The sequence below is a fragment of the Anomalospiza imberbis genome, chromosome 16 (genome assembly GCF_031753505.1).
Source record: "Anomalospiza imberbis isolate Cuckoo-Finch-1a 21T00152 chromosome 16, ASM3175350v1, whole genome shotgun sequence".
Taxonomy (NCBI): domain Eukaryota; kingdom Metazoa; phylum Chordata; class Aves; order Passeriformes; family Viduidae; genus Anomalospiza; species Anomalospiza imberbis.
The window spans coordinates 16336938-16361870 of NC_089696.1; the positions used below are offsets into that span (position 1 = coordinate 16336938).

The 24933-nt window shown below is 52.2% G+C and overlaps 3 protein-coding genes across 4 annotated transcripts; 2 read left to right on the forward strand and 1 right to left on the reverse strand.

Annotated features, from left to right (window-relative positions):
* Window positions 1–940: 940 nt before the first annotated feature.
* Window positions 941–7814, reverse strand: UBFD1 (ubiquitin family domain containing 1). The gene is made up of 7 exons (XM_068207373.1): window positions 7647–7814; window positions 7196–7462; window positions 6911–7119; window positions 5836–5901; window positions 5552–5657; window positions 2529–2611; window positions 941–1311 (listed from the first exon to the last, which is right to left on the reverse strand). Exons 1-7 carry the CDS (start codon window positions 7672–7674, stop codon window positions 1201–1203), a joined length of 870 nt encoding a protein of 289 aa, XP_068063474.1. The 5' UTR covers window positions 7675–7814; the 3' UTR covers window positions 941–1200.
* Window positions 7815–7915: 101 nt separating this feature from the next.
* EARS2 (glutamyl-tRNA synthetase 2, mitochondrial) lies at window positions 7916–12954 on the forward strand. 2 transcript variants are annotated; one of them, XR_011004671.1, is made up of 9 exons: window positions 7916–8230; window positions 8698–8853; window positions 9003–9192; window positions 9403–9875; window positions 10665–10773; window positions 11425–11578; window positions 11663–11812; window positions 12063–12198; window positions 12468–12954. XR_011004671.1 is itself a non-coding variant. In XM_068207372.1 (9 exons), exons 1-9 carry the CDS (start codon window positions 8047–8049, stop codon window positions 12549–12551), a joined length of 1617 nt encoding a protein of 538 aa, XP_068063473.1. In that variant the 5' UTR covers window positions 7916–8046; the 3' UTR covers window positions 12552–12954. The 2 variants fall into 2 exon arrangements, 1 of the variants encoding a protein (XP_068063473.1); XM_068207372.1 differs by having other exon boundaries at window positions 11682–11812.
* A 327-nt stretch (window positions 12955–13281) lies between these two features.
* Window positions 13282–24358, forward strand: GGA2 (golgi associated, gamma adaptin ear containing, ARF binding protein 2). The gene is made up of 18 exons (XM_068207374.1): window positions 13282–13336; window positions 13924–14008; window positions 14904–14979; window positions 15477–15575; window positions 16483–16606; window positions 17094–17197; window positions 17645–17725; window positions 18446–18583; window positions 18716–18797; window positions 19687–19806; window positions 20046–20213; window positions 20446–20501; window positions 20787–20938; window positions 21715–21884; window positions 22589–22690; window positions 22824–22993; window positions 23389–23499; window positions 24048–24358. The coding sequence occupies exons 1-18, from the start codon at window positions 13303–13305 to the stop codon at window positions 24156–24158; spliced, it is 1983 nt and encodes a 660-aa protein (XP_068063475.1). The 5' UTR covers window positions 13282–13302; the 3' UTR covers window positions 24159–24358.
* The last annotated feature ends 575 nt before the right edge of the window (window positions 24359–24933 follow it).

Consider the following 24933-nt stretch of genomic DNA (forward strand, 5'->3'; position numbering starts at 1 on the left):
TGACAGAATGAGGTGTGAGGGCTTCTTGTGAACTGGAACAGGAGAAAAGCTGCAAGGTGGTTTACATTTCAAAACGTCACTTGCTGGATGGTTAATCTAAAGTACAATTCACTGAATTCAAGATCACTACAAATTTTCAAATCCAGCTCACAGAAGACTGCTGCTGCTCTTAAGAATCCCAAACATCTGAGCTTCTCTCTTCCTTACTGCCTGCACCCCAAACAGGGCAGGAAGGTCTCTGTGGTTCCCTCCCTTTGGGAGATCCGTGTTCCCCCGCTCCCACCAGGCAGCGTTACGGTGTTTCCATCCATGTCCACGCCACTGTGTCCCCTGCTCACACCAGCAGCACAAGGGTGTTCCCAGCCCAACAGCTCAGTATCAACGCAGCAGCTGCAAAATGATCCTGGACTGCAACATGCACGAGCAAGAAAATGCTCCCAAAATGCAGCAGCCCAGGGCAGGAGGTGAAGCACTGACCGGGCACGAGAGGGAGCAGCTGGCAGCCCTGGGTCACCTGCCATGACAAAACATCCCTGCAGAATTCACCTGCTCCAAACATGCTACACAGACCAACCTGGAGCTGCCAGACTCGGGAAAAGGCCAGGAAAAATCCCAGACAAGCAGGGCATCTTTGGGTTAAAACAAAGACTTAGTTCTGCTACCAAGGAGTGGAAGCTGCCCTGGAGGGCCAGCGGGATATGGCTTCACCGAACAGCGGCGCTGCGCACTGCTACAGTTAGCTCTAAAAATCTGCTCCTCACAGTCCCAGCCACAACCGAGTAACTAAAGTAAGTCTAATGCTGATAACTGAGAGATTATGAAAATAGTTGGTTTTGTTCAAACCATGTAAAAAATCCTCAATAATACACTGTAGTATTTTCTTTTTAAAACTAAACTGGAAGATCAACTCTCAGCAGATTTAAGTGTATTACACACAGTATTTTGTGAATTACGATTTATTGATTTCCATTGTATTTGCTTTAAATATGGTTGAAGCTGACTGCAGAAAAGGGATGGTGAAATCTTTAAGTTAAAAGTAAACTAATGGTGAAAGAACATCACCTCTGGCTTCCATCCATGCCTCGTTTAGCATGTTTTAATAATAAGTTCCAGGACTGTCACATCCAGGGATGTTGGAGGCCTCTCCCAGCAGTGTCCTTAGATTTGTGTCATTTTCCTGTGCCAGAGGTGAGCGTGCTTTCAAAAATACTGCCACTTCCCCAGCACCGTGTCTTTGATTGCATCGACATACTGAGTTGGGACCCAATAGACCCAGTAGTAAGATGCTTCTGTTGGGCCCAGCTGAAATGCCTGCAATTAAAAATGACAACATTTACACATGGGAACAAAGAGCTGGTCCCAGTGGACAGGCACAGCTCATCCACTACCAAACCAGACCAGCCTGTCCCACCTGCTGCTCCCTGCAGCACTCGGGGCATTCCACAGCTCTTTGGTGGGCAATTAAAGGAGCATTGCAGAGAACAAGAGCTGCAGAGCACTGAGAAAACCATGAGCTCTTCCCTTTTACAACATCACAGCAGCAACCAGAACTCCTGGCCAGTTTCAAGAACATGAGGAAATTATTCTGGTAGACAAACTGAAGCATAACTCAGAGTCTCTAAAGAAACATCAGAGCTGAGAAGTCAAACAGGAACTAAACAAGACAATGACCATGTTTCTATAGTGGTAGGATTTTATATTTAGACATAATGTCCTATTCCCAACTTCTCTCCTATGCTCAGAAGAGGGGCACCGTGGCATGCCAGAGCCTCTGCCCCTGCTGTGGGGTAAGTTTATTGCAACATGTGCTGAAGAGGACCTCTTCTCACACGGGTGATCAAAAATCAAGTATTTGGACAGAGACTAGAGCAGCACCCTCCTGCAGGCCTTGACTTTAAGGAAAAACATTTCCCTTTCCTCCCTCTAAAGAAGGAAACAGACTTCTTATAGAAAAGAAACTTCAACATCAAAAGTTAGTTACTGTACTTTGAAAGGCAAGATCTTAAAAAAAACCCATGGATTAAAATAAACAGCCAAAATTTCAGTAAATTAGCACAGTTCTCTTCTGAAATATAACTTTGCTAAATCCCATGCGAGTTGTTCAGAAAATTACAAGTGTGAAAAGATATTACAGCATCAAATCATTTTTTTCTTAACCTCCATCAAGGCCTGCTGTTCATATAAATACCACAGAATCTAGAAATTAAACCAGGTATCAAAAATATCCCTACCATTAAGAAATCATGAGCTATGTTGTGAGCATGTTTACTGGTTTAACACTGTCATAGTCAGAAGATACAAAATAAAGCTTAAGCACTTCATGTTTGTGTGAAAACAGTCTGGATTTCCACACAGCTGCAGATATTCAATATGGACCCAAAATACTGAGAGTGTGAGAGGAGCCCACGTCCCCATCTCCACAAGGCTGGACCACCATCCACCTCCAGCCTGCTCTGACCTGCAGCCTCAGTAGTGTGTGCTGCATGAAGGAATCAGATGGATATGATTAAAGTAGAGCTGTTACTCACCATCATGTGATAATCCTCATGGCCTTCAATAGGTTCACTCACCACATTTTTAATGGACCCCATGGGTAACTTTTCTGTTCTCTCTACATTAAAATTGATCAAAGTATTATTTCTGACATGCGGGGAAGCAGTATTTCATATTCATTTCATACACCACCTCCATTAATGCCAAAATCTCCTCAGGTCAACAGTCTCCCCTCCAGGTGAGTTTTGGATGCCTGCTGCCCAGGACGTGGTGGCTGCAGCACCACACCCCCCACACACCCGCAGCTGGCACCCAGTAGTGTGAGGGAATCCAGAACTGGATCACACAGTTCCCCCTGTACCACATCAAGTATTTCAGTGCTCATCATTTGGGCCTAGACTGAGTGATGGGAAATCCCAGGCTTTACTTAATGCTGTCCCATAAAAAACTCCCCTCGGAGCAGCAGGGATGCTCATCCTGTGGAATCTAGTCCAGGTATGAGAATGTTCAGGGCTGACTGCCAAGGATTACACTGAACTCTCAACAGCAGGCCTGAAAGCTGGCAAAGATAGGCTGACCCAACTCTGAAAGCTTAGGCCAGGCTCTACCCTGAGGCAGTGTGCAGAGAAGCACAGAGAAGGGAGTAAAAAAGAGAAAACAGGGAAAGAAACAAGTAAGAGAAACTGAAGCCCCAAAAAGACTACAGTTACATGGCAGAGTAACATCAGCAGCCAGGTAATGACAAGAGCCACATGGTTCAGGGCAGAGCTTTCCCATCAGCTCTGTCCTCACTCCTTTCTGAACACTTAATTCCAAGGTCCTGCCTTTCCATTCAAGCATCCAGCATCAGCCAACAATTATCTTCTTGGATACAAGACAGAATACCCAAAACACTTTACAAAGGAGAAACTGAACTCTGAGTTTTTGAGATAGAGCTGTTTAATTTGTGATCCAGAAAACCTCAAACCTACCTACAGAAAGCACACAGGGAGATAAACTCAGTGATGTAAGGAAAAATATTCTCTGCCTCATAACTGAGTTCACTCTGAACTACCTGTTCAGACCTGTGACTTCATTCATGAGGTCAAATCCCATTTTGCCCTTATTTAGCATCCCCCAAATAAAGTTCTGCTCTGAGTATCCCAGCAACAGACAAATCCCATTATCCATGCCTCTGTGCAACTGGGGAACAGCTGCCTGTGCCAAACTTCAGACTACAAACACCTGCACAAACCCCTGTGAGGCTGCAGGGCTGGGGCTAAGAACCAGCTCCAACTCTCCAGGGCCAGCAGGTGACAAGCCGTGTCAACACCCAGATGTGTTTACTCCAGCCCTTACCTGCTGGCCTCTGTCACGGGTTCCTCAGAGGAGGAATGAGTTTTTCCCATTAACAGCCAGCAATTACAACCATTCCCTAGAGGCAGCAAGCTGCTGCTAATTCGGGGGAGTAGGGAAACGGGTTACAGGAAACACATGACTACAAGAAGAATCAAATTCATGGCTTAAGCAACACTATGTAGAACACTTCAGAAACACTATGCTTGAAAACTCATCTGGGGGATGATGGCAGAGATTAACTAGCTAAATACTAAGCATGGATTTAGAACCTGGGATCAGTAACAGAAAAATCTGCCCGCCCAACCTACGGAGTTAAAAACACCTCCAATGCCTCGCTCCATCCCTTTGCCCAGGAGAGAAATCGTTGCAACTGGCACTGAGAGAGGTTTTAAAGCTAGGAAAAATCTTCACAGTCAAGTCTGTTCTACAAAGAAAGGGTCAAAAAAATTATGGGATTTCTGCTTACTTTGGAAATACTGTAGCAGCTGGAGGCAGTACAACCACCCAATTAGGCTGCTTTACTGGGACAGTGAACAAGCACTTTCATCCCTCTTGCTCATCACTATATATTTCCCAGCCCAGTCAAACTGAAGGAGCACAGCTTCCTTGGCAGGTGGGGGGATCCCAGTGTCCCATTTAGCCCCAACCATGCAGCCACTCACTCCCCCTGCCCCGTTGGATGGGGAGGAGAACTGGGAAAAAAGTAAAAAACACATGGTTTGAGCTAAGAAGAGTTTAATAACTGAAACAAAACAAAATATACTACTACTAATGGTAATAATAATAGTAATAAAAAAATTTACAAAGAAACTCCAGGGAAACCAGTGATGCCCAATACAACTGCTCCCCACTGCTGACTGATGCCCAGCCTGTCCCCCTTCAGTGTCCAGTTCCTCCCAGCCACCTGCCCCCAGTTTATACTGGACATGATGCTCTGTGGTGGGAAATATTCCTTTGGCCAGCTGTCCTGGCCAGTTCCCTCCCATCTCCTTGCATGCCTCCTCACAGGCAGCATCTGAGACACCAAACAGTCCTTGACTGAGGGAAGCACCGTGCAGCAACAACCAAAACATCCACTGTTATCGGCACTGCTCCCATCCCGAATCCAAAACAGCTCCTGGGAAGAAAACTAACTCTATCCCAGGCACAACCAGGACACAAACATCCTCAGCAAGGCATGATATCCCCCAGCTCCTCCTGGCACCACTCACAACTGCAAACCAAGCCCTCTGCAGAGCTCCACAGTTGTGCGTTACTGAGACAAGACACCCACATAATTTCAGCTGGAAGGACAGAGAGTGCCAGAGATGCCAACATTCCCAATTTCTATCCCAGTTCTGAGTTTTCCTTCCAAGTCTTGGCTAAGCCATTGGGCCCCTGTGTCCTGCTGGCATCAAATCCATGCTGCTTATGGAGTGCTTTGAGATATGCCAGAAATGCCCAGTACCATCATTTACATTTGGAGCCAGGAACAGCACATTGGACCATTAGTCTGCTGACACCACTAGACTCCAGTTTTTCAGGAACCAATGTGGAGTATCAAGTATCAATGACCTGGGAGAATGGCAGGTGAGAAAAGGAAACAAAGATTTTTGAAGCACTGCAATACCAACATCATTCCCTAAACACGGTTTAGTCAGAGGAGAAGCTTTTCTACGTCACACAGCTCAGTCACAGGCCAATCACCAACTGCTCATCCCCGAGGCTGAGAGGTGCTCACCTTTTGTACCAATCCACAGCTGGTCTTGCTCGAGTTTGAAGGTCAATCTGACTTTCCCCCCTGACTTGTTGTACATGCCGGACAGCGGCACCGTGGGCAGCCGCTCCTGCAACGAGACACAGCCAGTCACATCCAGGGCTGGGGCAGAAAAGTTACCAGCTCTCAACTTTCTAAGCATAAGGACCATCCATCCTTCCAGCTTTCTGCTACAAGAGCAGCGAACCACTGACCCACAGAGCAGTCTCTTTCGTGGTTCTGAGTGCCTCAAGACCTCATTCACGCACCTGCACGCCTTTGACAGAAGGCATCACATCGTCAGGCTTTCCTTTGTCCAACACTTTTCTGTGTTGCTACAACATAAAAACAGAAATTAAATTCACAGGAACATCACGAAGTTTGCAGTGTACTTGCAGCTGCCCCCTGAGCAGATGCCAATGGCCCTGAGACACAGCTGAGGGCTGTTCACAGGCACTGATCACATCAGCGACTTTCAATCCACACTGAGCACTTTCCAAGATACTCCCAAGAAGTTATCACAATGAGTGGAACTCCAAGATAATGCCAAGCATAACAGCCTTCTCAAACATGCACACGCATAAACACATGTCTGTAAAATCCAAAGTGTTACATCCAGTGAATCCAGAAATTCTCCACGTCAGGCAGTGGAGCCCAGCACCAAACCAGAATGGATCAGAGCAGTGGTAACTTTCAAATCCCCACTCACAGCTTGTACCTGGCTGAGCACCTCTAAGAAATGATGGGGCTTACACTGAGTGTGAACCCTGATAAATCACAGAAAATCTCTGGCATGCTTCATGGAGGCACTACTTAATTTTAACCAAGTTTATTTTGAGGAAGGTACAAGGCTGGTAATACCTTGAGCTGGCAATCCTCCAGCAGCCCCCCACACTGCAGGACCATCAAACCAGCCCTGTGCTACACAATGCGAGAGGAGAATTCAACACCCACATCCCTGTCAGGGCTGGGACAGCTGAGGGAACTGCTCTCTTGGTGTTTGTTTTGAGCAGTTTTTGGAGATCAAATTCTTTTGTGCCAATAAAATATAATTAGGTTTTAGACAGAGTTAATCTGGGCTGTGTTTGCACTAACTTCCATCAAATGTTTCCATTTTCTGACCAAAATGCTTGGCTGTGCCTGGCACCACAAGCAGTGTCTTGCAAAGCCCCAGTCCCTGCTGGACTGAACAGTTCTGGGTTGCTCTCCTGCCCAGAGTCCTCCCAATGCTGAGCTGTCAGAAATGAACCCCCAGCCTGATCTGAAGAGGATCTGAGTGCCTGCAGAGGAACCACACAGATCCTACCGCTCCCCTGCACCAGCAATTATTAAGATATTAATTACCTTTTGCCTGCAAAGTGGCTCCTTTTTGTTTTCCTCAGCTTTGACCTCCTGTTGAGCAGCTTCTTTGGGTGTATTTACTGCTAACACATCGTTGATGGTAGAGCCCACAACCATTATTTTCGCTCCATTTGTGACTTTGATTTCCCGCAAGGTTTTCTCCTCGGGCAGAAGTCCCTTGAACATGACTTTCTGCATGGCCGGCGGGAGGCCTAGGGGCAAGCACAGCGATTAGGAGCGGCGGGGCGGCGAGGGAGGCGCGGGGGAGGCGGCGGCGGCCCCACAGACCTGTGAGCGAGTGGATCTTCTGCTTCAGCTCGGCTCCCGTGCTGTCCAGGCAGAACTTCACGTCGTACTTGTTCTTGTTCCAGATCACCTTCAGTTCCACCAGCTCCCTGCCGCTGTTCTCGTCGCCGCCGTTGCTGACAGCCGCCGGCGGGGGCTCCCGGCGCTCCTCACCCTCCGGAGACCTGCCCGCCGCCGGCGAGCCGCCCGCTCCGCCGCAGCCCAGCGGCAGCTCCTGCGCCTCCGCCTCCATGCCCGGCTCCTCGGCACCTGTGGGGAGCGGACAGGAAGATCCCGGCCCACGGCACGCTGCCCCGGCCCGGCCCCGCTCCGGCCCGGGAGCGCCGCCCGCAGCGTGTCCGGGGCCGGCTCCCCGCGCCGCCGCCTCCCGGCCCGCCCCGCCGCCCCCTGCAGCGGCGCCGCGGGCTCCGGGCGCTCCCGGCCGCGCTCGTACCATCGGCGGCGGCGGCGGCGGCGGCCATGATGATTGTGTACAATCCGCCGCGGGGCACGCCGGGAAACGCCGCCGCTCCTGGGCCGCGCCGGCTCCCGTAGTCGCCCCCGCCCGCCTCTCAGCGCGGGGGCAGCGGCGGCCCCCAGATCGCGCCCCCGCGGCCCCGACCGCGCCGTGCCGGGAGGCGGGAGGGCAGCCGGAGCCTCCGCTCAGCGCTGCGGGCGCCGGAACCCCTCCACGCTGCCGGGCCCGCGGCGGCGGCCGCGGTCCCCTCGCGCGACCCGAGGAAGCGGGTGGCGGCGCCTTTAAGGGACGCCCCGCCCCCGGCGGCGGCGCGCGCGGCGATTGGCTGCCGCGGCCGAGCGGAAACGGCGCCGCGGCCACGTGGGCGCGTGGCGGGATGGCGCGAGCTCTGCGCGCGCTGCGCTGCGCGGCGGGACCGGGACCGGGACCGGGATCGGGACCCGGACCGGGACCGGGATCGGGATCGGGATACGGACCGGGATCGGGATCGGGACCCGGACCGGGCCCCGGCCCCAGTCCCGAGCGGGGGCCGCGGGTCCGGTTCGGGCCCAGCCCCACAGGTAACCGACCCTTTGGCAGTCCCGCCCCTGCCCACCCCCGGGGCTGCGCTGCGGCGGGGCGGGGCTTTGGGTTGGAAAACATAAATTCGGGCTCTGGAGGGGCGCGCAGCGGTGGTTGCTGGCTGCCCGGAGCGCTCTTGCGGGAGCTCCCGGGCTCGCCCTCGCAGCGTGTCCCGGTGCCCTCCCACGGTCACTGTTGGTGTACCGAGGCCGTGCTGTTCCTGGCGTGTGCCGGCCTGTGGGGGTTTCCAGGTCACTACAGGGACTCTCTGCTCCTGGGGCATGTCATCCATGAGTTATTTTCGGAGCCGGTGGCCCGGAGCTGGGGGTGCTGCGGGGTGCGGTGCAGATCCCACCTCGGTGACGCTGCCATCGCAGGCAGCCTCCAGCGCCCGTCCAGCTCATATTTAGAACTCTCCCTTGGGTCTTCCTTGTGACCACCTCCTCTGATTTCCCCACCATTACAGGTTTTCTGCATTTAGGTGGCCTTAGGACTGCTTTGTACAATTATATCTTTGCCAAAAAACACCAAGGGACATTTATTTTAAGAGTGGAGGATACAGATCAGAGTCGGGTGGTGCCTGGAGCTGCAGAAGGAATAGAAGATATGTTGGACTGGGCAGGTATTTAGAAACATCTTTCATTTTTCACCTACTGAAACCTTATTTTTCTTGTAAAGGCTAATCACCCTCAGCTGGAGGGTGGGTTTGACTGCCTTTGTCCGGGCTGTGTTGGCAGCCCAGCTGTTCACTGCGCCGTGCCGCTGTTGCAGGTATTCCCCCGGACGAGAGCCCCGGGCGGGGCGGCCCCGCCGGGCCCTACGTGCAGTCGCAGAGGCTGGAGCTGTACGGGCAGGCCAGCGCGGCGCTGCTGGCCAGCGGGGCTGCCTACCGCTGCTTCTGCAGCCTGCAGCGCCTGCAGCTGCTGCGCCGGGACGCGCTGCGCAGCCAGCAGACCCCGCGGTACGTCCCTGTCCCCGTGCCCCCGCGCAGAGCCTCGCAGCCCCGTGCCTCGTGCCCGTGCCCGTGCACGCGTCGCCCTCCAGACACGAGGGGTTTGACTGGGCAGGGTACAGCTAAAATTCAGGCGTGTGCCTAGAGCTTTGGGGCTGTAAAAACGGCCGGTTGTTTTGGGCTGCGTTGAGCAGAAGCCCTGGTGCTTGTGTCCCAAAGGTATGACAACCGGTGTCGGCACCTGACGCCCGCAGAAGTGGCGCAGAAGCTGTCGCAGGGCCTCGACTGCGTCATCCGCTTCCGCCTGGAGAAGGGGGTGCAGCCCTTCCAGGACCTGGTCTACGGCTGGAACAAGCATGAGGTGGCTGAGGTGGAAGGTGACCCCGTGATTCTCAAGGGGGACGGCTTCCCCACGTACCACCTGGCAAATGTGGTGGATGACCACTACATGGGCATCACCCACGTCCTGCGCGGCACCGAGTGGCTGGCCTCAACTTCCAAGCACCTGCTTCTCTACAAGGCCTTTGGCTGGGAGCCCCCTCAGTTTGGCCACCTCCCGCTGCTGCTGAACAAGGACGGTGGCAAGCTGTCCAAGAGGCAGGGGGACATCTTCCTGGAGCGCTTTGCTCGGGACGGCTTCCTGCCCGAGGCACTGCTGGACATCGTCACCAACTGCGGCTCGGGCTTCACAGGTAGCACCACGGGCTCCTGCCTGCCAGCTCACCTCATGCTGGCTTTGTGGCGTGGGCTGGGTTTATTTTAATAGCTGAGAGCTCTGTCAGTGTTTGAAGGGGTCAGGGAATGGGTGTCACATAACCAGTCAGTCACTGAGATGCCACCAGGCTTTCTGCAGAGCTCCTGTGTGGAAGGAGCTGGAATGGGGGAAATCTTCTTGCTGCTGTGCAGGCATTAGAATTGAATCAGGTGCTTAATGGGTTCTCCCTTGGGAAAACCCTCACTTCAAGGCTGAGACACTCTGTGAAGTCTTGGGAAAACTGCATTCTGTAGTTAATAATTGCAGTGTTGTTTGGCACCTGTACCACTTTTCCTTTAACCTGACAGACCACGAGGAGTTGAGTCAATGTCTGCTTTTGTGGTTCTTGCTGTGTGGGGATCGCAGATTAACTTGTGTTCTGAGAACTCTGCTTGGGAATGAAATCTTGCTTGCGCAGTGCAGCCTCCTGGCTGAGTGTGACTTCTCTTTGGCCGACTGAGGCGTTCTGCTGAGGAAGGTGACGGAGCCAAGCAGAATGTCCCAGTTCCCAGTGCCTCACCAGCACAGCAGGCTCCTGGGGAGAGGGCAGCATGGCAGTATGTGCCTGCTGTCAGCTCCCCCCTGCCTGCCAGGGGATGTCCCTGCTGCTGCTGCTGGCACTGCACAGGTGGCTGTCTTGTGTCACCTTTGCTCAGCGTGCTGCTGGCCCGGCCCCGTGCCCGAGGGGAGCGCAGAGCCCTGAGAGTCCCTTTGGCTTTTGTTGCAGAGAAGCAGATGGGGAGGACTTTGGAGGAGCTGATCTCCCAGTTTGAAGTAGGCAGAATTACAACCCATTCTGCTCTCCTGGACCTTGAAGCACTCCCAGAATTCAACAGGTAAAAAATTAATGGTAGCTTTAAAATGTAGTAAGCACCATGTCAGTGAGAGTTTATTTCTAGCACTCTGCTTTGGCTGGAGGTTTTGTTTGTTGGATCAAGCACGGTCCTGGTGCAGCAGCTGTTGGGCTCTGCTAAGAGGAAGCATAAGTTTCTGCTCACACAGTTCCTGCCTCCTCTCCCATTCTGTGCTTGGACACTGGGTTGGCAACACTGAAAGTCTAGGTAGAGGGTGGATGTACCTGGGAGGATCTGAAGTCTTAAGTTTATAACCTAAGAAAATAACATCTAAAAAGAGCTAACACTTCCAGAAGGTTCTTCTGCAAGTACACTTGTGCTGCTAAGAGTGGCCTCATCCTCAGTTCCCTGTGGGGCACCAGAGCTAAATGCCTCTTTGTAGAGTGTCTGACTGTGGTTTAGTGCTGCTTTTCTAACACTTCTACAGTTTTAGCTCAGCTGGTCAGAGCATGGTGCTGAGAATGCCGGAGTTGAGGGCTCAGTCCCCAGATGGGCTGTTCCCTTAAGAGTTGGACTTGATGATCCTTGTGGGTCTCTTCCAACTCAGAATATTCTGTGATTTCTGTGAAAAGTGGTTGGGGTGATCCGAGGTAACCCAAAGCAATCCAAAAGCAGGTCTTTTCTCTGTTGCAGGATTCACCTCACCCGTCACATTGAGAACCAAGGGCTGCGCCAGAAGCTCGTTAGGGAGCTGCAGGGGCTGGTGGAGCTCGTCTATGGGGATCAGCAAGTGGATCCAGATGTTCTGGAAAACGAATATGTGGAGCGAGTCCTTCTGCTGAGAAAAGTATGAGTAGCAGCAGAGCACTGTGCCACCGTCCTCCGAGCTGAGGAATTGCTTCCTCCACAGCACAGCCCTCTGCCTTGCCAGCTTTGCTTTCCTTCCCCAGGGTCACATAAGCCTCCTGAAGAATCTGGTGTCAAGTGATTACTCTTACCTTTGGGTCAGGCCTTCGGTGTCCCGGCAGCAGCTACAAACAATTTCTGCAGAAGTAGATGAAATAGGAAAACTAGTCTTAGGGTAAGTGTGCTGCTGTCTGAGCTGAGTAGTGGCTCTTCATCTCTGAAAACTGTATTCTTAACCGATCACAATTACTGCTTTTTCTGTGGTTTTCTAGGTCTGTGGCATAATTTTGTAGTTTAAACTTGCTCTTTTGAATGAGCTCTGCTTCTGGGGAGCAGAGGGAGCGCCCTGGCACAGGGCAGGGGTGAGAGGTAGGAACCCTGTGGTTTTCGTGTCCCCAGAGCTAAGGGCACCTTCTTTTCTAAAGGCTCATGACAAGGCCAGCAGCTGCCTTGACTGTGGAGGAGTTGAACAAAGACCTGAGAAGTCTCCATAAGCAAACCAGAGAGACCAAGTACAGCAGCATGATGCAGCTCCTGCGCCTGGCGCTCAGCGGGCGGCAGGTAAAAAGAACCGTTCTGAGGTTACGTGCAATGTGCTTTCACTGAGCTCAAGCCCAAGTTTTACGAAAGTTCTCCAAAGCCTAATCCTGGCCCAGCTTGGTGCTAATCCTTCAAGTCCCTCTGTCCAGGGCTGGCACTTGCCTGCAGGAGGAGAAAGCCCAAGGCTTTGTTTGAGCTGCTGATGGCCGCTGTCGGTTCGGTCTGTGATGTGCAGACGCGTGCGGGGCGGTTCCAGTTCCTGTGCTCAGTGACTCGCTCTGTGTTTGCAGCACGGCCCGAGCGTTGCTGAGATGATGGTGACTCTGGGAGCTGAGGAGGTGTGTGGCCGTTTACACAGAGCCCTGTCCAGCTGACAGGGACGTCGGTGACGCTGCCAGGCCGCGCACTCGGATGCTGCAGGTGGCACCTGTGTGATCATCTCTGATCAGAGCTGGGCTCCAGGCCAGGCAGGTGTCTGGGCTGGTCCCACGTCTGTATGAACCTGCGCTAAGCACAAATCACTTCGTATGGGAGAGGAACCAAGTCCAGATTCAACTCTGTCCTGCTGTCACCTCATGCAAGAAGCCTGCTTTGCAGGGTGGGAGGAGAAGACACGTATCAGCATTTAAATTCAGACCATGTGGACAGAAAGTAACTGAACTTCTGACAGCAACAAATCAGATTATTTTTGGAGAGGGCCTTGCAGTCAGGGTACCTACAGCTACACAACACGGTTCCCCAATAAATACAGTGGGGGGGTATTTTTTTATATATATATATGTGGATAGATGCATATTATAGCTGTTGCCCTCTTGCTGCCCTGGTGTCCTTCCAGGCTGAGTGAGCTGCTCAGAGGGGGGTTTCCTGTGTACTGTGTCATGCACGTGGTTCTGCTAAAAACATCCCTGATCAGGATGATCTTTGTCTGACGCCCTTTTAATTATTAAATCACGGTGGTGACTTTGATTCCGTTCCCAGTTACTCTGCAGCCGGCGAGGGGAGGAGCTCGCGGGGGTTGTGCTGAGCACTTCCCCAGCAGCAGCACTACCCAGCAGCAGCACTCACGTGGGCTGCCCACGGCTGGGGCGGCCAGAGCCGCTTCCTGCCTGGCACAGGGACGAGCCCATGGCTGGCACCGGGCAGCTGGAGCGCTGGCTCAGTGAGTGGGGCTGGGGGCTGGGGGCTGGCTGGCATGGCTGCTGGCTCTGCTGCCTCTTCCAGCCTGGGTGGGCACTGGAACAGCTTCACCTCCCTGGGGAAGGACCCACTGCCCCCAAGGAACCCTTGTAGAGCGATGTGGGTGCTGTCTTGCTGCAGCTGGCCTTTTCCCCACCTTCAGCCCCCAAAGCTGGCTCAGTGGCCAACTGGGGAGTGGATAGAGCCAAAAAAGACTTTTTTTTTTATTCCTGCATTTAGCTATGCTAAAGTGTAAAGTGCTGGCGTTCCAGTACAAGTTTTGCAGTGGTCCTGGGAGAGCTGCCTGTAAATGGTTTTTAAGTTTCTCCTGCTAAAAGCAACATCTGCTGTTGTCAGGCTGTGCTTGACTTGAAGTGTGTGCTTGGGACTATATTTTTAGGCAGACTTTAATAACAGCTGTTTCCTGCATGTCCTGGATCTCCCTTTTCTGCTACAAAAAGCTCTGGAGCAGCAGCACCAGCGGGGTCTGAGCTGCTTCCTGCTCTGAGCGCTTGCTCACACCGGGGCTGGGCTTTCCTTCTTCCTCTCTTGTTTTTCTCCCTCTGTAAGATGAGGCCACTGACCCGAGTATCTCCGAGGAAAACTGGGACTGCATCCAGCGGTTCTGCGACCAGGTGAACGCTGACACGGAGGGGTAAGGCAGACACAGAGCTCTTTGTGTTCACCCAGGCTGAGTCTGGCTCTGAGCTGCCCTCACAGCTCTGCAGGGACGGGGCCTGGGGCCGTGGTGTGGGGAGCGGAGGGGGCTCGCTGGGCTCCGCTGCTCCTGGGAGCAGAAATGAGTTGGAAATAGGTGTGTGCCAGTGTGGTGGAGGGTGATGTCTGGGAATGGGCTCTGACATTAACTGCTGGCGCCTGCCGGGCAGCAGGTCCTGCCCTTAGGAGTCTGGCCAAGGATTCCTGCTGTGGGGTTCTGCAGGGGAGCCCCGAGGGAGCTCAGCCTCAGCTTTTCCTTCCAGTCTGGCCAAGGATTCCTGCTGTGGGGTTCTGCAGGGGAGCCCCGAGGGAGCTCAGCCTCAGCTTTTCCTTCCAGACGGGTGGAGGATCTCTGCTGAGATTTCCTCACCTTCCAGCTGACAGTCTGGGCTCTGTGGGAAGCAGCAGGAACTAATTAAGCAATTGACCTGTCAAACCTTAGTGATCGTCTCTGTGTTTAGAGCAGACTGAGTTCAGAGCTCACAGTCTGGCACCCAGCACATGCCCAGGAGCTGGCACAGGCTGCCCTGGCTGTCATCGAAGCTCCTGCAGCTGCAGAGAGCCAGCTCCAGTGGTGCCTGCCCGGGGACATCCCCCAGCCTGTCCCTGCTGCTCCCTCCCAAGGGACAGCCGCTGGGCAGGGCTGGAGGGCAGCGCTGGGGTCACCAGTTCACCCCTGTGTGTGAACAGGCCAGCACTGGCCAGTTCTGTGCCAGCACAAGGGTGTCTGTCCTGCTGTGAATCCAGCAGCTGCGCTTCTGTGCAGACCCAACCCAGAAGCATGTTTTTCCTGGGAGCTTGTGCATGGTGTGACTTGCTTTGCTCTTCCCCAGCCCGTGGTTTGCGCTGAGGCTGCTGGCACACAAAATCCAGTCCCCTCAGGAGAGGGAAGCTCTCCACGCTCTCACAGTGAGTACTTCCATCTGCACACAAAGCAGTCACTGGGAAACGGAGTTTGGCAGGCAGAACAGCAGACAGGATAGCTCTCTCTTCCTTTTCTTAGATGTCAAGGTCTTTCTCTTTCTCTTGGATGCCTCTCCATTTAACTTTCCCTTGCACAAGGAATACAGGAACCAGGGCACAGTGGAGGGAGTAACTGCTGCTGTTCTTTCCCACCCTGCTCTGCTGAGGTGTTTCCTTGGTCTGCAGCTCTGGCTGTGTGAGCTGTGTCCCACCACTGAGGCAATAGCTCAAAAGTTGTTTGTGATGGGTAGGACAGAGCAGGTGGTCTGGAAAGTTGGATGAAGGAATGAAACATGTTCTTGCTGCATGACTTTTGCAGTATCTTGTGCTAGTGAATTAAGTGTCAGAAAGTTCTTAGATTTAGTAATACAGTGACAAAGTTTTTGAAGGCTCCCCAAGCCTTGTGTGTGCAGTTCCTGTTGGTAACATTTTGTTTTCTGCAGGTGCTGGAGACCTGTGTGAACAACTGTGGTGACAGATTTCACAGTGAAATGGCAAAATTCAGGTTTCTGAATGAGCTGATTAAAGTGCTTTCCCCAAAGGTGGGTGATGGTGGTTACAGGGTGTTTTGGGGTAAGAAATGCAGCTTTGCTTTATCAGAGGCAGTGGGATCTTCTGGCTGTGCTCCTCTTCGTTGGGGTGGGCCTGGGCCTGACTGAAACACCCTCTGAGCATTGCACCCATCGATTTCCCTTCCTGGTGGCTCCTGCACACATTTACCACTGGGGCACGTTTCATTTTCCATTGCATCAGCCCAAGGGCAGAGCTGCAAAAAGCTGATTTCAAAGAAATGCTCAACTGAAGAACAAAACTCCTTGTCTCAGTCTCATGCTTGGTAACAGAATTTCAGGGAAACCACAGACTTTAAAGCATATATCACTGAAGACAATTCTGTTTACTGCTCTGAGAGGACAAGTATCATTTAATCAGTTTGAAATGCCTGGTCTTGGGGAGGTTTGTGTTTTTATAACAAAAGGAGTGGTCATAGGCAATAATGAGAGAAACTGGAGAAAGCACCCAGCTGCTGATAAGCGACAGTAACGTTTGTTTCTGGTTTTGTTCAGTTTGCCTGTGTCTGGGGCTGGCTGAGGCCAGTGGTGTGACTGCATTGCAGCAGTCAAGGGGAGTGTTTAAAGTCAAGCACAGAATGTTTTCACTAAAATAACCTACTTTGGGGATTTGATTCAATAACTGATCAGAGAAGTTTGAAGTGGTTTAATTTTAATGGATTGTTGTAGAACGTGTGTGATTCCCATACATTCCATAGCAGTTCTTGTGTTTCCCAAGCCCAAGATACACACTTGACAGCACTGTGAATTAAACTCACAGGAATCCATTTTATCCTTGGTGTCTGCACAAAAATTCCTTGGGGCTGGATCTCTGTGCCAGATCTGGCGCCAATTCTTTGGGTTTGAGCTTTTTTGTCTTTCTTTACTGTCTTGTTTTCAGTACTATGGAGTTTGGTCTTCAGAAAAAGTCAAGTCAAGGGTCACAGAAGTGATATTCAGTTGGACAGTCTGGTTTCCTCAGGAAGTCAAAATCCAGGATGCTTATCAGATGCTGAAGAAACAAGGTTCAGTTCTGTTATTTCAGTTTCCTTTTTAGCCTCCCAAGCCCATGGTTTCCCCCACAGATATCTGCCCGCCTCAGCTTGTGACTCAGCTTTTTTATAACATGCTGTGTGTAAGGAAAAGGGACAAGGGTCCCAGCCTGGTTGGGTTCTGAAGGATGCATGGAACTGTTTAAAGGGATTTTCCAAAGAACAGCCTTCCTGAGCCACAGCTCAGACCAGTCTGGAGGCCTCTGCTCACACTGTGTGCAGGGAAAAAGCACAGGACAGGCTCAGAAGTGATCTTTGCCCTGGAATATCTCCTGGGGTTATGAGAGATGAGTTCAGAGGGATCCTGGGATGGATTTTTTTCATCCATTCCACTATATTTAGTAGTACTCAGTGGTATTTTAATCAGGAAATCTGCAAATCTGCAAAACCTCATGGACTGCTGAGCATTGAGTTTTCAGGAGCTTGGGCATCACTGAACAACTACTCTTACCTGTTCCAGGTATTGTAAAAGAAGATCCCAAACTGCCAGAAGACAAAATTTTACCTCCCCCTTCCCCAAGACCTCAGAATTCTGTTTTTGACACAGATGAAGAGAAGTCCAAGGTAAACCTTAGAGTCTTCATGCCCCACCCTCTGTCTTGTACTGATGAGAAAAGAAGCTCAGTAATATTTTGGGAGCTTCTGCTGTTTCAGACAATCTCAGAGTAATGCTGATCCCTTCTGCAATGCAACAGCTAGAGAACTCCCTGAGGCTTTGTCAGAAATATTTCCTTAGTAACAGGTGGAACTTTTTTACAGAAAAACATCAGTTTCCATGAAATCTCCCCAAGGGAGGGTTTCTCCAGGTCTCACAGAAGTTCTGCAGAGCCAGAGCCCCTAATCCTGAACAGCTAGTGTATGCAGGCAGCAGTGTAACCTGGATTAGACTATGGGACAGGAGCTGCCATCTTTCCAGGATTGCAGGACCGTTCTGCAGCAGGTGTCTGTGGCTGTGAAGTGTGCACAGTGCCCAGAGGCTGCTGCTCACTGCTGCCCCATCTCTGCCCCCAGCTCCTGGCCAGGCTCCTGAAGAGCAGCCACCCCGAGGACCTGCAGGCAGCCAACCGCCTGATCCAGAGCGTCATCAAAGAGGTGGGAGCTCCCAGGAGAAGCCTCTTTGCAGCCAGGGAGGGTGGGAGGGAACTTGACCATTCTGATTTTGGCAGGCGACCCTCTGTACTGTAGCCCCAGAGAGGGGGCCATGTTCAGTCTTTCCAAATTATTCTGAGATTACAGCATGGGATCATTTTGTTTCATTTCCCTAAAATGTGCCATTGCCGGGAAGAGGGAATATGTGAATGTGCATACAGCAGGACACTTCCTTGTCAGTGGGACCTTGGCAGTAGCACTGCAGTAGTGGTTGGAAACTTCCAAAAATAAACCGAGTTCCCAGATGGAAAGAAGTCACTTCTGTACAAAACTGCTTCTTTCTTGCATGCAGTGTGTGCGCACATCTGGCCTGTCTGCATGTTCCATCTGAGGGAGCATCCCCCTTCTCTGCTTACAGAGGAGATTTGGTTCAACAAAGCGCTGTGGTTGTTTCGAGTGTGTCATTCTGTGTGGCAGAAGCCACCAACTCCCAGCTCAAATTTTGCAGTCACACTTGTGCCTGTGGTGAGATGTATTCCATATTCCACAGCACATGGCCAGGGTGCCCTGATGGGGCACCTGGGGGCATGTTCTCACCTGTGCTGCTTTGTGCCTTCTCCACCTGCAATAAAATATTAATAGGTGTGACTCAGAGTGCTCCAGCCAAGTACGTGCACTGGCTGCATCAGCCAAGTCATTGTCTACCTTTCATTTTCATCACAGGAACAAGAAAAGTCAGCTCGGGTGTCCCGAAGAGTGAAGACCATCAGTGAGGTTTCTGAGAATGTCAAACGTATGGATGAGCTCCTGGAGAGCTACAGGAGACATGAATTATCCCCAGCTGACCAGGAGACCCTACAGGTAAATGCTCTTTTTTCCTGCATAAATGCTCCTTTTCCTCCCTCTTCTAGAGGGAGCATCACTTGCAGCTGATGGCAGAGACAGAAGAGTGGGTGTGCTGGGGTCCTGAGCAGTGGAACATTTCCTCCCCAGGCTCTGTTCCAGCGCTGTGAGAAGCTCAGGCCGCTGCTCTTCCGCCTGGCCAGCGAGGCAGTGGCTGACGAGGAGGCTCTAGGTAAAAGCCAGCCCTGTCCTTGTGGTTCTTTGCAGCTGGGACAGGGCTGTGCCCTTCCCTGGGAGAGGACTGCTCGGGTGCTTGGCACCCCGTGGGCAAAGCTTTCCACTCTCACCATGAACCCATGCCCAGTGGAAGTGGCATTTGGTCTCCTCCTGCTCATCTCTGAAGAAGCTGTTAATTTTCACTTAGAGCCCAAAGTTAAACAGTGAATCTGTTTCTTCCGCTGAGGTGGTTTTCTGAGTTTTGAGTTCTGATGTTCAGAGAACTGAAGGCTTTTGAGGCCTTTTCTCTCCTGACATTGAAGTCTAAATGTAGAAAGAAGAATATATTTTGAATTTTTAGGTGTAATACCAAGGAAGGTGTCCTGGTTTCAGCTAGGGTAGAGTTAATTTAGTAAAAGAAGAATCTTTGAATTCCACAATTGGCATTTCATTCCTGTCCATATGCCTTGAAAATCTGACTGAAGCAATGGTTGCTGAACACACATCCTGATCAGCAACCCTGAGAGCTCAACTGCACCTCACTCCTTCCCTTCATACCCAGAGGCGCTGTGGCTCTTCAGCTGGGGAGTGCTGGATTATAGACTGAGATGCACAGGGAAAACTTGTGGAGAAAAAGAAAGTACAGAGGAGATGGCAGGAATTAGGAATACTTTAGAGACGGGATAAGATTTCAAAGGGATCTTGATAAATGAGAGAGAGGCCTGGAATCAGCAGCTGTGTGTGCAAAGCGGAATGAAAGGTGAGTGAGGAGCTGAGGGCAGCCTGCTCTGCTGGCCTTTGCTCCTGAGCTGCACTGTCCCTTCCTCAGGAGCATTTTGGGCTGTGGAACTGACCTGACTTTCCTCCTGGAACATGAGTGTTTTGTGTCTGCTCTGGTTTCCCAGCTGAGATCCTGCAGGCCAACGACAAGCTCTCTCGGGCGCTGGGGCAGTACAGGCAGGCTGTGGCCAGCCAGGAGAGCGGGGATGGAGCAGGTTCAGCTGCCAGCTCTGCCTGGGCACCAGGTGAGAAGCCCCCAGAGCATGCCACGGCAGCTCTGCCCTGCATGCCAGGTGGGAGCGGGCTTTGGGAGGGAAGTGCTTCTCAGAGAACAAACAGGGAAAGTATTATGTAACCATCATTTTCTCTTGCATATAGCTGACAGAAAATATTCCCAGAGTTCTTCACCTTTCAGGCCCAGCTGTAGCTGTGGATGGGCCATCCTTTCTGGAGGTTCCTGGCTAACTGTGTCTCTGTTCCCAAGCGTGCCGAGCAGCCCCGCGGCGCACGAGGAGCTACACGCTGATCGACTTCTCCGGGCTGGAGGCCACGGCCCAGACCCCCCCAGAGCCCTCTGCAGACACAACCTCGGCCTCCCGCCACGGCAGCACAGCCTCCAGCTGCCTGCTCGAGGAGGAGCTGCAGTCCTTAGGTCTGTAGGTGCTGTTCAGTGTCACCCTTGTTACTGGGCTTTGGGGTGTTTACTAAAGAGGGGAGGACTTTGACTTCAGCATCAGTCCCCAGAGAAAGTAGAGCCTTCCAGATGGAAGTTTTCAGGGATGCAGTGTCTCTAGTGGTGTTAGACAGCAAAGGAAGCACCTGTGGAAAACCCCTGTTTTCTGTAAATTATCTGTTATTATTGGTGTCTTTCTTGGGTCTCTTAGGTCTCAGCAACTCCCCTGTCATACAGAAACCACCACCTGAATTTGGCCTAGCAGAGGTGAGTGATGCTCAGGTACTTTGCTGTCCATAAGGTATAAATGACAAAAATCAGAGATGATTCCTGGTCTGCCTTTCCCTGGCAGCCCTTTTGGTGCACCACTCTGTTCTGAAGGGGAACTGGAATCCGTGTGCTCTCAGTCTCTCAGGTGCAGTTTGCAACCAAATGACTCATATGTATTTCTGCTTTAGGTACTGGTATTTGATAAACAGAGTTCTTTTCAGTGCAACAGGTTTATTTTTGCTGATATTATACAGCATGAACCTGAAGGGCCTTATTTTCCAGGCTGCTGTACACAATGGATTTAGGGAAGGTGTAAATGCTGTTCAAACCCTGGCACCAGAGGAGGGCTGGGAAGACAGCTGTGCAGGGAAGAGTGAATTCCAGAGCCTGGATGAACAGCTCTCTCCACCATCCAAGACCAAGACATTCTCTTTGTAAGTAAACTCTTCATAATAGAGTCAGATTTTGGGGCTGAGGAATTCTTTTACAGCAGGGATGTTTAGGAAAACCTTTCAGCTACCTCTGATTAGTGATGGCAAGTGATCCATGCACACATTGACTCTCTCCTGCAGTTGTGCACCAGTTAATTGCACACCAGGACCTTCCAATTTGGGGAGACAAATCCCATTGGTTGATAACAAGGTGATGTTGAGCTAAAAGTACAAAAATCTTAGTCAGGTCTTTTTATAATAACCTGTCACTCAAAAAGTACTTTCCTCAGCTTTCTCCAGACTGTGACAAAATAGTTTCCAGACATTCAGTGGAAGCTTGGAACAGTTCACAAATCAAATTAATCTCCACAGATCTTCAGAGCAGGAGGCTATTACAATATTCTTATACAGTCTGCCATAATACAAGAAATTTTACTGAAGATTTTCAGCTTCCTGCAATGTCTTTGAGCTGGAATTTACTTTAATCTGCCTGACTAGGGCTCCAGAGAAACTGTGCACAGGGACAGACTTCCAAAGCCCTAAATCTAAGTTTTACCATAGTAACAGAACCAAAATCTGCCTTAATGAATTTTGAAACAGCAAGATCTTCCATAGATGATAGAGTTTTTGAATTCCTCAAGGACTCAGAGTGTAAGTCTGTAGTTTCTTTATACCTAAAGGGGATGAGGGATTGGGAATACAGACAGACACAGCAGAAGACAGTATATTCCCTGTAATATCCCCACTTAATGCAAGCTTTCTGCTGCTTTTCTTTCCAGGGATTTATCACCAATGAAATTGCCCTTTCCAGATCTTCCCAATAACTCAGTGGCAGATCCTCCACTCCTCAGTCCAGGCTGTGATCTGAAGCCTGCTGCCTCTTTGCATCCAGCTTCCTATGATGCTTCTCTAGAAAACCTTTTTGTGCCTTTAATTTCAGTTACACCAAGTAAGTGCAATTCTGTGCCCCAGCTCTGCTTACTAGAGGCTTACTAGAGCTCTTCATGAGTTTTGCAGGACAGGAAGCCAAAGCGGCTTCATGCTGCGTGGGTCACTGGAGACACGTAATGACTCTTCCGTGATGTGCTTGATGTACCTGAGAATTTGAGTAGGTGCTAGGGATCATAGCATGATGATGTCCTCGTCCTCCTTGTCCTCCCTACTCCTTGCTCAGGAGTTTTCTACCCTGGCTGATCTTTGTATTGTGCTTCTAAACCCCGTCCTTCACAACTTCAGTCAAGCTTCAAGCAGTTGTTCTACTAAAAATCCTAAAAGACACTTCTGAGTGGGAGTTGCCCCACTTCCTAAAGCAGAGCTCTTCATTCCACCTCTGCTTTTCAGTTTCACACTGCATGGCCCAGCTCTGCAGCTCCTCCCCAGAGCATTTCCTGGGAATGCCACCCTGGGGTCTCAGCCTGGGGCCACAGAGCCTTGGCTCTCAATGCTGCTAGACGAGGACAAGTGCACAGACATCCTGATCTGCCTTCAGTCTCAAGTGAAGGTCTTAGCAGATTTTGGAAGGGCTGGATGGTGATAGTCAGGTGTGAATTTGCCAGGCATGGATGGTAAGGAGCCAAATCTTGTGTGTGCTCAGAAAGGCACTTTGCTTTTCCCACCATATCTCTGCTGGATCCACACCTGACTTCTCTCAAGGACTGAAGAAACCTGAGCTGCAAAATCCCAAATGCAGACATTCAGATTCCTGTCTCTGCCTTAGAGGCAGATGTAAATCAGGGGCTGTGTGCTACTTGGTCTGTGAGTTTGCCAAAGGAAGTAGAAGTTTGTCTGCATTTTCCTTTTTGCTATTCCTTATCCCATCTTTCCTGTTCGCCCTCAAATGGGAGGGGAATCCAGGTTTTGATTCTGGCTCTCTATTTGTCTCTGGCAGGCACTATCTGTCCACTCACTGTGTATGACAGGAATGGTTTCAAGGCCATGCTCCACTTCTGCAGAGACCCAGCTCCCGGCCGAGCAGACGTGCTGGTGATGGTTCTGTCCATGCTGAGCACCTCAGCGCACCCCATTAAGGACATAGTGTTCCAGGCTGCAGTCCCAAAGGTCAGAAGCCTGTGACAAGTAGCAGAGAGGCTCAGAAGTGTCCTGAGAAGACGGTTCACCATTTCTTACTGAGAAATTGTGTGGCTGTCTCTGCATGGAGAAGCTGCTGTACAGTGGTGCCTGTGGCATCGGTGCCTGTTTCACAGTGTGTGTCCATGGCCTTGCCACGGCCAGAGGGCTCCAGAGCTGCAGCTTCAGCCTCCTGGGTAGGGCTCCTGCTCCCTGTGCACATGTAGCATGGAACTGGCTGTTTAGGAACATCTGCCTTTAGTTGCAGGTTGTGCTTTTCACTGAATGAAGAGTCTGGCTGATGTATCTTTAACTGGCTCCATGGCTCAGCAAGGTTCACAGCCCTTTCCCAGCATGGACTAAAAAGTGTTTGTTTTCTCTTTCAGACCATGCAAATAAAGTTACAGCCAGCCTCTGGTTGTGAGCTGCCAGCCTTCAACCCTCTCCTCCCGCCCGCAGTGCTGTCCCGGGTGCTGCTGCTCGCCAACCCACACAAGGTGCTGCTGGTGGGCACTGGGAATGCCCCCGGCTGTTTGCCTGAAAGATGGGGAGCCTCTTCATAGTGGGGAGGTGTAGTGGAGAGACAGGGCAGTCTGGACTGTGCTGAGATGTTTTTTCTGCTCGAAGAGCTTTCCAGAGCTACAGTCTGAAGGACAGTGTGGGCAGTTCTGGAGTATCTGCACACAGAGGCAGCTCCAGGCACTCTCCGTGCAGGTGTTGGCAGCTGATGGAACACAGGGGCACCTGAGGCACAAGTGATGGGTGGCAGATCTTTTGCATTGGTGGATAGTCATGAGACCCAGGATTGGTGTAAGGAGCTCTCTTGTCTCCGAGTAGGCTGGCCAGGCCTGGATTGCCAGCATGCCCATGGGCGGTGTGCACAGGTCTTCCAGTTGCTCTTGTCTATCTTGGGAAGATCCAGGGTTTCCTTCTATGCAGAGCTTCTGCAAGGCTGGTGTTTCCCCTTTCAGAGGTGGCTCACAAGGGGTGAAGGAGTCCAGGAGTTTATAATCATGGTGTGCCCCTCTCTTCCCTTCTCTCCCAGGATCCCATCCGACTGAGGTACAAACTGATGTTCACGCAGGGCGTGCAGCCCTTCTGTGAGGTGGGAGAGGTGACTGGCTTTCCAGACGCAGAGCTCTGGGGCAGGAGCTGAAGTCCAGCTGGCTCGGACACTGCCGTGTTGCCTTAGCCACAGATGGGGAGCGACTGCGGACCAGCAGCGCTCCGTGAGGGCACATTTTCTGGGGATGTGCCACCTCCTTCCTCCTCTTTGTGCCCGGCAGGAGTGTGGGCCGGCAGCTTGTGCCGCAGCCTTTCCCTGTGTCTGAACCTGCTTTACAGGAGCCTCCCTGCTTCTGCCACGCGCCCCTTTCCTGCTGCTTCTGGGCCGCTTCCCCTTTACTTTTGAATTAAAAAAACCAAGTGAATCGACACCAGCATTCAGCCCCCGTGCCAGCCTGTTCCAGGGACACAGGGACACCCCGGCCCGGTTCCCTGGAGCCTGTGCCAGGTGCAGCGGGAGCTGAGGGGCAGTGGGCACCGGTACCGGCAGCGCTGGGAGGGAGCAGAGCCGTGCCGGGGCGGGCCAGGGCCGGGGGCCTCGGCTCGGCCCGGCCCCGCTGCAGGCCCGGCCGGGGCCGCGGCGAGCCACCGGCCCGGACCCGGACACGGCCCCGGACACGGCCCCGGCCCCGGGACCGCCCCGGACACGGCCCCGGGACCGCCCCGGACACGAACACGGCCCCGGACACGGACACGGCCCCGGCCCCGGGACCGCCCCGGACACGGACACGGCCCCGGGCCCGCCCCGGACACGGCCCCGGGACCGCCCCGGACACGGACACGGCCCCGGGACCGCCCCGGACACGGCCCCGGGACCGCCCCGGACACGGACATGGCCCAGGGCCCGCCCCGGACACGGCCCCGGG

Bases quoted from the DNA above. Each gene is read 5' to 3' on its own strand.
- UBFD1 (XM_068207373.1), bottom strand. From the start codon at position 7,674: ATGGCCGCCGCCGCCGCCGCCGCCGATG. The intron at 5,658-5,835 runs GTGCGTGAATGA...GTCTCGTTGCAG, and splicing joins CTTCTGTCAAAGGCGTGCAG to GAGCGGCTGCCCACGGTGCC. The intron at 1,312-2,528 runs GTGAGTAACAGC...TTTTAATTGCAG, and splicing joins ATGAGGATTATCACATGATG to GCATTTCAGCTGGGCCCAAC.
- EARS2 (XM_068207372.1), top strand. From the start codon at position 8,047: ATGGCGCGAGCTCTGCGCGCGCTGCGCTGCGCGGCGGGACCGGGACCG. The intron at 11,579-11,681 runs GTATGAGTAGCA...TTCCTTCCCCAG, and splicing joins GAGTCCTTCTGCTGAGAAAA to GGTCACATAAGCCTCCTGAA. The intron at 12,199-12,467 runs GTAAAAAGAACC...CTGTGTTTGCAG, and splicing joins TGGCGCTCAGCGGGCGGCAG to CACGGCCCGAGCGTTGCTGA.
- GGA2 (XM_068207374.1), top strand. From the start codon at position 13,303: ATGGCTGGCACCGGGCAGCTGGAGCGCTGGCTCA. The intron at 13,337-13,923 runs GTGAGTGGGGCT...TCCCTCTGTAAG, and splicing joins GCAGCTGGAGCGCTGGCTCA to ATGAGGCCACTGACCCGAGT. The intron at 20,502-20,786 runs GTGAGTGATGCT...CTTATTTTCCAG, and splicing joins CTGAATTTGGCCTAGCAGAG to GCTGCTGTACACAATGGATT.